This window comes from Psammomys obesus, unplaced genomic scaffold (genome assembly GCF_907164565.1).
Source record: "Psammomys obesus unplaced genomic scaffold, mPsaObe1.curated_primary_1811, whole genome shotgun sequence".
Taxonomy (NCBI): Eukaryota; Metazoa; Chordata; class Mammalia; order Rodentia; family Muridae; genus Psammomys; species Psammomys obesus.
The window spans coordinates 28,185,709-28,198,545 of NW_026592118.1; the positions used below are offsets into that span (position 1 = coordinate 28,185,709).

The 12,837-nt window shown below is 40.1% G+C and overlaps 1 protein-coding gene across 4 annotated transcripts in view; it reads left to right on the forward strand.

The window, feature by feature from the left end:
* The window catches only part of Cdk14 (cyclin dependent kinase 14), a 529,514-nt gene that overhangs the window by 105,426 nt on the left and 411,251 nt on the right, over positions 1 to 12,837 (forward strand). Inside the window, exon 1 of one of the 4 annotated variants that reach the window (XM_055612732.1) lies at positions 4,197 to 4,374. The exons of 1 other annotated variant lie outside the window; for it this stretch is intronic. Coding sequence is in view for 1 of the 3 variants with exons in the window: in XM_055612731.1 (XP_055468706.1) it covers positions 5,176 to 5,196 (21 nt within the window). In the remaining 2 variants the exon portion in view is untranslated. Of the gene's footprint in view, positions 1 to 4,196; positions 4,375 to 4,693; positions 4,815 to 5,165; positions 5,197 to 12,837 lie in introns of those variants that run through there. 2 more of the 4 variants (XM_055612733.1, XM_055612731.1) reach the window with 2 other exon arrangements.

The window sequence follows — 12,837 nt, forward strand, 5'->3', positions numbered from 1 at the left end:
GTGTGTGTGTGTGTGTGTGTGTGTGTGTGTGTGTGTGTGTGTGTGTGAAAAAGTCAGTGTGATAGGGAGGGAAGGGAATGGCTACACTGAGGTGATTGCTAAAGTCCAGTTGAGTTGAGCCAGGGCCAGTTGAATGACCCAGTGATTGGCTGATCAAGACCATGGTAGACAAGGAGAAGAGCAAAGATGAAGATGGTCCCAGCAGTTGTCAGCATTGAGGATGTGGAAAATGGCCCACCTTGACTGAAAAGCACTCAGCAGGCTCAGTTCTGCAGTCAGTGGGGACCAGCCTTGCCTGGAGCCCTTGCTCTCCAGGCCCAGTCAATGGCTGCCTGCCTGCCTGCCTGCCTGCCTGAGGCAAAAAAAAAAAAAAAAAAAAAAAAAAGGCTTATCTTCTACTTTCAGGAGGACTGATGTTGCATGCAGGCATTTTATCAACAGCTGCATTTTTTTTTCTTTGATTTCTCCTTCTTCATCCTGCCTCCTTCCCCACTCCCTTTTTACTGAGAGGTCAGGTGGACTATTGTCTTGGTTCAGTCCAGCTAGTAGGAAACTGATTCAAGGCATGTGAAAGGCATGTAACATGTGTGTTTGCCAGAGCACAGTTTCCTCTCCTCCAGCTGCCTTCCCTCCGCATCAATCTCTTGCTTATGATCCCACTTTCTGCTTGATATACAAGAAGGTCAGGGCTACATTTGAGTTTTCCTTCTTTCATTAGGCCTCATGTCCAGTCACTAACAGGTACTGAAACACTTCTTCATCTCCCAGTCACCTAATCTCGTTGACTTTTTTTTAATTTTTATTTTTTATATTAGTTATAGTTTATTCACTTTGTGTGTATATATATATATATATTTCTTTATTAATTACACTTTACTCACTTTGTCTCCCCCCCCACCCGTGGTTCCCTCCCTTCTCCCGTCCCAATCCTTCCCTTCCTCCACCCTTTGCCTGCATGCCCCTCCCCAAGTCCACTGATAGGGGAGGACTTCTTTTCCTTCCTTCTGATCCTAGTCAATTAGGTCTCATCAGGAGTGGCTGGTGTCTTCTTCTGTGGCCTGGTAATGCTGCTTCCCTCTCAGGGGGAGGTAATTAAGAGCAGTCCAATCAGTTCATGTCAGAGACAGTCCCTGTTCCTATTACAATGGAACCCACTTGGATACTGAACTGCCATGGGCTACATCTGTGCAGGGGTCTTAGCTTATCTCCATGCATAGTCCTTGGTTGGAATAGCAGTCCCAGGAAAGACCCCTGCGCTCAGATTTTTTTGGTTCTGTTGCTCTCCTTGTGGAGTTCCGTTGACTTTTTTAAGGTCTCGTCTGAACACCTGTTTTTGCTTCCTGAGTGCCTTCCCCCATTACCCTTTGTCCACACCCATTTTCTATACAGTTTCCTTGTTGAAAATTGAAAAACCCCATCCAACCCACCTTCTGCCTATAATCCCTCAGGACTTCCCTTTTGAATGGTTTCCTATGGGATAAAATGCCTAAGTTCTGGTATGCTTTATAAGACCCTGTATGCTCTGGCATTGAACCTTCCGCCTTCGGCCTGCACAGCTGCTGCCACCTCGAGTGGCTATCTCCTCAGCCAGCTTCAGGCTGCTTCTCACATGCCTTTTCCCTCCTGGGCTAAGTCCAGACACCTCAGATTTATGTTCCTTGCTCCGTGGAATCTCTTCTGACCTACAGAATGGAGGTTATTTGTACCCCAACACAAGACTTACTTTGCCAGGGATGCTTGCTCTCATCTAGCACTTGGGAGACTGAGGCATGAAAATTAAACGTTTGAGGACAGCCTCATCTACATAGACCATTGAAAGCCATCCTGGGCTACATAGTGAGATCCTGTCTCAAAACAACACCCTACTTATTTTATTGCATTATAATAACTTGTTTTATTTCTTTAGAATCTTTTTATAATAGGTTTTTTTTAGGTGTTTGAAATCATTATCTAAGTGTCACTTTTGAATTAGATCTAACGATCTATTTGCAAACACAACTTCTCACGAATATAGATATTTGATAATCACAGATAATCTAAATCTGTTTGTGCTATACTCAGGTCCTGTGCACAGGAGGTACTTTATTTCCAATCACTCATTTGGTTCTTTGAATCTAGATATCATGGCTATTTACAGTACTGTATACATAAGCACATGCTTTTGGAATAAATGAATGAAAGAGTAAAAGATCTTGGTTTTGTTTTTTATTAACCCTTTGGTTTTCATATATAAACAAGAACATTTCACACATAATTTCAGGAAAAATAAACCACAGGAACTACTCTGGTGAAGGGACTAAGCTGATTTGAAACATGATTGTTTCAGGGAGCATTGAATGATGAGAAGGGAGTTTGCCTAAGATAGTTTTAGGCCCCAAATATGGAGTTGAGAAATTGATTTGTTATTTTTAGAATTTAATCAATGTTTTTAGATGTCTCACTTTGTGTTACAGAGTAATGAAAAACTCCAGTGATTGGCACAGTTTGTACTCAAGGGCCTTAAAATAGGGACAATACCAATAATAAAAGAGCACTTTATGAAGCAGCATATAATTAAATTTTAAATGATTCCAATATGAAGTGATGTTGGCTTTGCAAAAGCAAGAGTTTGTGGGTTGGTGGGATGGACAATCTTACACGGAGTTTCAAGTCTTGAAAGACGTTTTGGACTTACAGTCTATTCTTCAGACATAGTGTTCATATCATCAAAAGCTTTCAGCTATTGAGGAGACAACTTAGCCTGGGGAGCCAGCTCTGTCATAAAAGTGTTTGCCATGCAAGCCTGGGGACTAAATTCAATACCAGAACCCATGTAAAATGCCAGGCATGGCAGCACGTTCTTCTGACCCCAGCACTAGGGAGGCAATTTAGACCACCTGTGAATTCCAGGCCAGTGTGAAACTCTTTAAAAAAATGATGTGGATGGCTTCTGAGGAACTTGACTTTTGGCTTGCAAATGCAGAAAAAAAAAATCAGGTTATTTCTTAGGTGATATTCAGAGTGACCAGGGTGGAGTAGCAGGAAGGAGAGATGATTCATTTGCATAGGCTGGGATGTGATGGGCGAATGGGTCTTCCTCAGCCATACAACAGGCTCAAGCCCAATGTTTTGGGAGTATTGACCACTCACCATTAACACAGTAATCACTGTCTCTCATAATTAAATTTATCATATAATTGAATATTTATGAGTTGAGATTACCATGTCACTTAAAAATTTCCTGTGTCACTTTAAAAAATTATTTTCCCATTTTGCTGCACCTTACTCTAATTTTATGAACCTTAGTGATTCTCTTTCCAGGCATAGGGAATCCTACAAGTATGAGGTATGATAGGTCAACCTCTCTCCTGGAGGGGGTGCTAAGAGAGTAGCAGTTTAATATTCCTTTGCCACCCAGTACCTTCTGGCATGACTTGGCACAATTTTCTTAAAGACTGTGTGCTCTGGTTTGTGTTGTTATTTTCTTTTTTGAGGGTGTCATGCATGGGTCCTAAGCCCATTCTGCAGGGCTCATAGCTATGCTTTCTGTCACTTTGGTTCAGTAAGTGTTACACCTGTGCAATTTTTTTTTTTAACCTCATGTATTTGGTGCATGGTAATTTTAGAGTCCTCATTATGTCTCATTTACATATGACAAATGTATGCATATAGACACGTTATGCTATTTTCCAAGCATTTGAAACATTAAGGATGGTAGCCTAAACTTGACTTTTTATAGGACCTCAGATTATTATTTAATGGGATTGTCACTCAGGACACTTCCTGGCTTTCTGTGGTGCCTTTGAAAAACTGAACTAAGCATGGATAAAGGTGCACCCCTTGATTAAGTAATTTTCCTCACGAGCAATCACCGTTCGCCAGTTGGCTCCCATTCTGTATGCTTTTGAAGCAGCACTGCATTGCAAATCAATATCTTTCTGGAGAGACAGTGTGTTGTGGATTGCCTGGACAGCATATGCATGCTTACTTTGGCTGCAATGCTGCTGCTGCAGAGCCCGGTTACTCTGCCTTCCTGGGAACTCCACAGGCAAGTCCATCGTGTTTGGAGGAAAAAAAAATAGATCATTTTAGGGAAAAAATTGAACTGTTAAAGCTTTTGATACTGAACATGAGCATGTCCTTTGTGCTCTCCTGAAATCATTTTTTGTTCTTGCTCTACTGAGATCAGCTTCTCTGAGTGATTTCTGGATTTTTTTCCCCCCTGCTTAGGCTTCCCCCTTTCTTGGTTGTAGTACGGCCGTACCATTTCAGCTTGCTAGTGCAGAAAGATGTGAATTCAGTTGCTGTATGAGGCTGGCCTGGTGCAAACACATTGCTAGAGCTATGTTAAAGAGTTCCAGGTGAATCCAGCTTGAGGGAGACAACAGCGAAACGGTAAGACGGAGCATGCCTGGAATCATAGCAAGGGTTTTAATTTGGAGCATTTCGGCAAGGCTGAATCCTGACTCACTCATTTACAACTTGAAAAGGATTCATTTTCTGCATGTCGTTTTACTCACTCCCTTCTATTTAACTGCCAAAACCATCAGAGATTGATAAAGGGGTATTTAAATTAAGGATCTGATGAGGTTACTCAGGGAGTCTCCGGAGGCTCCCGAGGCTATTGCTTGTAGTTTGTAAACACCAGTAGCAGAGATAAGATGAAGAAAATGTTCAGTGACTGCTCCTTTGCCATAGCTGAGTCTGATTTCTTTGGAAACTAGTCTTCTTTTTTATAGCTTAAAGAGATCTTGCAGATCGTTTTGCCTGGCCATGCTCAGCTGAATGCCCTCTGAGTCAACCTACTGAAGGACAGGAGACCACTTCTCCCTTGGGTAAACTGATGTCTGTGAATTTATCTCGATTGGATCTGAGTGGAATTAATATCTCTACTATATTAGAGACCCGGGGCTGCTTCTCTGCTCACCTCACCCCCTCCCCTCCTTGAGCCCTGAAATGCACCTGCTTTAAGCGTGTGTTGCTGAGTAGAGGTCAGGGTGCTGCCATTCGGGATCATTACACCTGTCGTGCTTCTGCTTTCCTGCATAGAAGGGATAATTCTTCCTGCAGTTCTGCCTGAAGTGCTAGCCAGCTCTACTACTGGGCTGTTAGCATTGCAGACGCTGATGGAGAACCTCTGCATGCATGAAAGGCTGGGGCAGTGGACAGGCTACTCAAGATGAAGCTTGCCTGCTCATGAAGAAGATGAAGAGCAAGGTTGAAATAGAAACCTTGATAGAGGATGAATTTACATTTGTTTTGTTAAGTGGGACATGGTATTAAGTAGTGAGGGGATTTGAAGTTGAATGATCTATTTTCATATTGTTTACATTGAGACTAATGCATTACACGATCATGTGAATTTGTCTGGGTCCACCTTTTATCTAGGTGCTAAATATTACAGATGTCAGCATTTGATATTTTGCTTTAAAATATTTTACTTTGTATGTTTGAACTTAGGAATTCACTTGAAATGTGAATGCTGTACTTAGTGACTGTTAGTTAACCAAATCATCAGTAACTTGTATGTTGGCCAGAAACCAGTTTTATGTAATTTTGTGATACAAGAAAATATAAGAGAGAATTCTTCATTACTTTATCAGGTCATTGAGAAAAAAATTGATGGAATTTAGGATTCACAATAAGTGACTTGTTGAAAGAGGAGCCTCTGTACTTATTAAAAATTAAGCATAAAACTGGCCTTTGATTTCTAGGAATGAATATTTGGGTGTTGTTCAAAGGAGAGTTGGAATTTTCTTGTGTTTTGGTCAATCACTTATTTTATGAAAAGTAAAGGGAAATATAAACTGTTATTTTCATCTAATTCTATTGAGGTGATGCCCTGTTTGTTGTGTCTTTTTTTCTGAGAGTGATATGTTCCAGCTATTTATATTTTTTTACCTTCCCTTTGTGTAAGCTGTGAGGTTTATTTTTTCCATCCTGTGACAGGAGGAATGGTACACTGGCAAAAAGTGGCTTTTAAAAAAGGGACTAGCAGAACAATAATGCCACATTTAGTTTACAATTGCACTTCTGTCTTTGCCATGCAGACGTTTGTTGTCTATATTCTGTGTGTAAGAGGTAGGGAGACACACTTGCAGAAGGTAGAGGGGAGACAAAGTGAGTTCATGTGTGCCATGTCCCCATCCACCCCTGCAACCTGCCCCATGGTGTTCTCTCTCAGGAAGTAGATTTGGAACTTTCTAAATAGCAGGGCGACTACTGGAAGGAGGTCTTCACTGTGGGCATCCGCCGACGTGCTGACGCTCGTGGGAAGTCTACTCTGTGACGGTCTGGAACAGAACAGGCTTATCTGGCTTCTTTCAAAAAAAAAATACTTTGAAGAGAAATTCTGTGGGAAGTTTTTGTTTTTCCACTTTGGTGATTGTGAAAGAGATACTGTACACTTTGATTTTTTTTTTTAAACTGTGTTTAAAATGCACTACAGAGAATTTGCCAGTTTCACCATTTTCAGATTTGCATGACAGTGGCATTATCAAGTATAGTCAGTGTTTTGCAGTAATTAACCCTATCCATATCCAGAACTTTTTCATCATCCCGAGCAGTTAAATAATAACGACCATTCTCCCTTCTCCTCACCCCCGACAACCTTGATTCTACTTTCTGTATCTATGAGGTGGCCTCTGGTAGGTACTGTATTTCTTGTCAAGTGGAATGACATAGTATGTGGCTTATTTCGCTTAGTGTGTTTTCACAGTTCACTGATACAGTGCCATAAATTGGAATTTCATTCTTTGGAGGGTATGCTTTAACATTAAATGGAAAAAATAACAGATTTCCTCCTTAGTATAGGGTGTCACTAAATCGACTTCCCATATGCACATGGGAGTAGGTAACTTATAGCTTCGAGAAATAGCCCCAAATAGCAAGGAACAAGGATGAGAAATGAACAAAAGGAGCTACTCCCTGATATTTGGGTTATTTACATGTCTTGGCGATTGAGCATAGTACCTGGACTGCTAAGATTTTCTTGTCTATTCTTTGTTGATAAAAGAGCAATGGTCAGCTGGAATAGTCACTGTGAAGCCGGATTAAGATTCCATTTACTGTGCTTCCAGTGCAAAGACATATATATATATATATATATGTACATAGGTACATGTACACAACACTCTATATGTACACACATATACGTATGTATGTATAAACATATGTATAATGTTTCCCATGCAGTCTGTGGGCTACCTTCTGCCTCCAATCCTGTTTTTAGTAGACAGTCATCTAGAAACTGGTAGATACTCTCCTTATTAGTCAGGAAGAATAGAGAGAGGTTAGACGTTTGATACCACAGTAAACAAATTTTCATTACACAGGCAAGCTTAGTTTAATCAATAAAGTTTTTTCTTTCTTGAATTTCTCTACGAGCTGCTTCTTTTAAACCCAACTGATTTTTCCAATAGGTGATTCTTTTTTAGGAGGTCATGGCATGGCTCCACCCAGAGCCATCTATGTGTTTGCCATCAACTGATTTGACAATTTTAGTACTGGATCACTGGGAAGTTTCTATCTATGCCAGTAACTCCTTGTTCAAGGCACAAAGAAGAAAGATTCCCCATAACAGTGTTTATTATCTGGCTCATCCCATCTTTCGAAGTGGCCTTAGTCTTCCTGTTTTTGTTTTCTTTGGGATAGGATCTTCTGTTGTCAAGCTGACTTTTCAACTCAATATATAGCTGAGGTGTCCTTCCTCGGCTCCCCAAGTGCTCAGATTGCATGCATGTAGCATACATGTCCTTAATGATTCTTAATGCATTTTACTCTTCTGCCCCCCCCCCCCCCCGTTATAGCCTGGCTTTGCATAGGAGGCAGACTCAGAATTAGATTAATTAAATGAATGTTTACTTTGGTGGTGATTTGGAAGGAAGGGCAGGCCAGGAAACTACATCCCAGTTTCTCTGTGCTGCTTTGAATATGCTTTTGCTTTTGTATCAAGAGAAAAGATACAATGAAGAAAAAAAAATATGGATGGGCAATATTGAAAGAGAGGCCCATCCTTTGTTTATTCCTTCTAAGATGTAGGTCTTAGGGGAAGTGTGCACTGTGGTCCAGAGCTGCTGCTCTGTGGTTGGGTGCTGCAGTAAATCTCTGCTCCCATGTTTACTCTCTGCATGGCCTTGGACGGGTTGCTTAGCTCATGTGTGTTTCAGTTTAATTACCTGTGAAACCGAGATAATGATGTCCCCTCCTGTGGCTCTTGGTAGAGACTGAGAAATTACGTTTAAGGTAGTCTTTATAGTCACTGTTACAGAAGAATTCCATCCTAGCTAGTCATCGTTTTTACCATAGTCACCTCATCTAGAAACCTACAGTGTCCATCTTGCTTTTCTAACAACTGCATTCTTACCAGATCGCAGATCCTTCTCCAATTTGCTTTATTAGAGGGCGTAGATGAGTAAGAGGAGGCTGTAACAGCATGCTCTAGCTCTCTTCTTTCCATCTGCCAGGCTTTTTGGAGGGTGTGTGTTCTGAAGACACTCTCTTCTGTCCATTCTACAACCCATTTCAGCCAGCAGCCAGTTCCTCAACTAAATGAGATCTTGCTAAAAAAAACACTGGCAGTGAAATGCTTCTGGAAGCACTGGGTTTGTTTCAGGTGGCGGACAAACATCGGATATTTACGCCCTGCTGCTTGGCTCTGTTCACCTTGGATTAGCGAGGAGTCACTATTGACTCTCTCCTGCCAGAAAGGTGTACAGAGCAGGTCCTCATGGAATCAGGGGACTTTGTTATTAAAGGATCGCTATCGAATTTATTATTGCTGAAATTTTAGCCCTTCACAGTAGATGGACCAATTGTGAAAGCTGCATTGTAAGGCACTTCCATTTTTCTTTTCCCAAAGGCTCATTGTTCCGTGTGTTCGGGAGTTCTGTGTGGTTAGTGACCCACATACGATGCTCTGAAAATGGCGAGAGCTTCAGAAGTCAGTCTAACTCAGCGATGTCCTGTATTTTTTAGAAATCTTTGGTTGGATTTGTATTTAGATTGGTTTTGTTGGAAGATAAACATCACCTTTTAAACATAGCAGCATCACTCTTGACCATAACTGCTAAGGTATTATCCAAGCCACTAATGAAGCCCTGAAGGTTTTTATTAGAAAAGATGTTTGATCCAGGTGAGGTGACAGAAGTTGTGTTTATTTTTTATGCGTTTCAGAATAAGGTGATTCTTCTTTAGTGAAGAAATTTTAAAGTATTTATAATCTTTATTGTTAAATGCCGTTTGAATAGTTACCAGGTGAAAAGAATCCAGGCCCTAATAGATCAATCTTATCTCTGTTAGTGTTCTCGTCTCAGTTTCCATTGTTTAATGTTGTACTTTCTGGATTCTTTATCTTGTGTGAGGGACCGAATAGAGAGCTATTTGAGAGGTATGAACATGAAGATAGAATTGGCCTGGCTCATTACAAACAAGCGAGGGGCGAGTCAGTGAAACTCAGAAGTGAAACATCATGATTCAAATGGCACGTGGGAGTGACCTTTGTACAGCTTTTCTGACAGATGACAGATTCTGGAGTCTCTTATGATGTCTTTTAAAAAGTGAAATTCAAACAGGCATTCCAGCATGGGCAGAAGGCCATTCTGATTATAACACTGATCTCAAGCTCAGCCCATTTTATTTGCTCTTAGCACTTATGAAATTGTCCTCGGTCTTAGTTTTTAAATTGCTTTAGTTCATGTTAGTCAATGGCCAGGTTGCTTCACACTAATGCATAATAGAGGATCTCTTGAAAATACACTACTATTTCTTCTTCTCAGGCAGGACCAAAGACAGAGATTAATAAAAGAAGAGCTGTATTTAAACCTTTGAAAATGGAGAAACATATCCTTTTGTGCCAGAATAGACCATTTTTTGAAAGCATTAAGGGAACATTGTCTTGATGAAGAAACTAATTAGCCATGCATTGAGAGCCACTTTGTATGCCTTTATGTTTGTTTTGTTGAGAATGGGCCTCTATGTGCAGCTGTGAGCATATTGTAGGTTGGCAGAGCCTTCACTCTGTGGAACTGCAAGACAGAGTCACTCCCTTGCCATGTGTAGAGTCTCATCATCACTCGTGCTCCTTTTCTGGTTCCCTCTGACAACAGAGGTGTGGTCACTGCGAAAATATGGGCATCAGTTCTACTGTTTCACCTCTCAACATTGGATACGCCTATGGTCATCCTACATGAATGCTATTTCCTTAACTCTACTTTTTCTATGATGGTGTTTTAACCAGATTACATTTGGGGATATCAAGCAGGAGTCAGAGACTTTGTATACAGCTCTTTTGACCTTTTGGAATTCTTGATAGAGTTTTACTGGGACCACTGTTGTCTGAAAGGTGTTCCATTCAGCCTTGCATGGATTAGAGGTCAGAGCCCATGTGCTTTTTCAGTCTGGAGAGGATTATTCCATTCTGCCATGTGGGCAGAGGACTCTCTCCTCATGGCAGGGCTTACTGTTGGGTAGGTACACAGTACTTTATCTAAACTTGTTCCCTCCAAAGACGGCAAATAAACCTTGGTAAATACACACAGCACATTTTTGAGCTCAAATTTTTTGATAAAAGTGTTAATGACATTAAAAAACAGACATGATGGTTAATGTTGAGACTTTTGCTAGAACATATAAATGTCCCTTTACTAGAAACATATAAGTACACTAGCCTATAGGAAGTATGCTATAATGATCTGTGTATGTTATTCATTGTTACCTTAATATCATTGTTATATACATTGGCTGGATATTGTTAGGAAACTTTATTTTAGTGCTTAAAATAATATTAGTTATATGAAGTTGCCATCATATTTTGTGGAATGTTTGACCAAAATTGTTTCCCAAAGATGGCAGTGTGCTCATCACTCCTGTGGTATGCAGAAACTGAAATACAATCTGTTTCTAGAAGAGTTGACTTCTCTCCTTTATTTGACCATAACAGCAGAATATATCATTACATGGTCTAGGGCACTGTGTCTCAAATGTGAATCGACAGGACATCTTGTTAAAATTCAGACTCCAATGCAGTAGGACCGGGGTGGGCCTGACTTTCCAGGCAGGGCTGTTTCTGCTGGTCATTGAGCAGCAATGGAATTAGGGAGTATCCTGGATGAAGTGAGACCCCCCTAAAGATAACAGCATAACAAAGACCCTACATAGGCCTCAAGTAATAACAGAGATGCTGCTTTTACCCTTGCCGTGAGTCATCATTAAACCTTACTTTAAATTTATCATTGTACTTTAACAAAAGTAGATAGAGGTATGGGTAAATGCATGTATATAAAACTATATCTCACATTAACCTAGTACTATAGTAAGTATGATAGTAGAGAAAGCTACTTAGAACTACTATTACATTTACCAAAATTTTAGCTGCTTGAGGCATACATACATAATCCCACTAGAATTAATAAAACAATTGTCTAGCTTGTTGGTAATAAGCATTGAATCCCAGAAAGGTTATAACAAAACTACCATCTCTGGCTTTGCTTTCCTATATATGATTGGGGCAGCCAGAAGTCTGTCTTTGGTTTTGTTTGGTTGTTGTTATCTTTGTGGGGTGCTAATTATATTTCAGACCCAAACTGTAAATACCTTGATCATGTTTTCTGTTCCTTTGGTGCCCTAAAAGAGGAAAGTATGACCAAGAAATACATGCTCTGTAGACAGCATGACATGATGCAGCTTTGTCCGTGTAGTTGATGCAAGGATAAAAAAAAAAAGTCAGATCCAAAGAAACAAGTCAGTAGAGAAATGCATGTTTTATTATCATAAACAAAAATTTTAACAAATTCTGGTGAGGATACAGGGTAAAGAAGTCCTTGTGTATGATTGATGGAAGTCAGTATAGAGGTTCCTCAAACCAAAACCAAAACTTCATGTGATCCTGTTATATAATTTCCAGGTGTTTACTTCTGGGAATCCAAAGTTAGCATTGCACAGAGATACAAGCACATTTACCATTACTGCATTACTACTTCTGAGAGTCAAGATGAGGGAGCCTGTTGCTTGGCATCAGTAGATGAACAAAATGTGGCGTATATATACAGAGTGGGGTTTTATGGAGCTACATAGAAGGATGAAATTATGTCATTTGCAGGAAAGTGGATTCGACTAGGGAATCATCATATTAAGTGAAATAAATTAGACTCAGAACCACAATCCTCACATTTTTTTTTTCCTATTCAGACCCTAGATTAATAAGAAAACAGAGACATGAAAGTAGACATGGACTGTTTGGAAAGAGGGAGGGGATGGGCAGGAAGGGAAATAGAATGTGGTGAATATGTGTATGAAGATGTGATAATGGGATGCAGTGCTTTGCACAATTAATATACACAGAGGTGAATGGAAAAAGAGATAGAATTTTAAAACAAGGTCACCTTGATGGACATGGAATTCCGGTGAGTAAGAGCAGCAGTTGGTGAAAGCATTTCTATTGACTAGAAAAGACCTCAACTCCAGGGGGTGCCTCTTCTTAATGTATTTTCCGAGGATGATTTTTAAGATGGCTTACTTTTAGTTAAAGGGAAAGGCTTATCATTGATTAGTTATTGGCAGGGCATGTATTTCCTGTCTATACTTTCAGCTTTTAGGACACTAAAGAAACAGAAAACATGTTTTATATACTCAGGGTATTTACAGTTTGGGCCTGAAATATAATTAGCACACCAGAAAGATAACAACAACCAAACGAAAACAAAGACAGACTTCCTTCTGCTCCAACCATATACAGGAAAGCAAGTTTATTATAGTTTATATAAATATATAACAGCAGCAGTTATTTAGGATAGATTTAGCAGTGAGGTCATTTGTGGTTGCAGCAATGACTCTGATGTAAGGGCAGAGCAACTATTGATT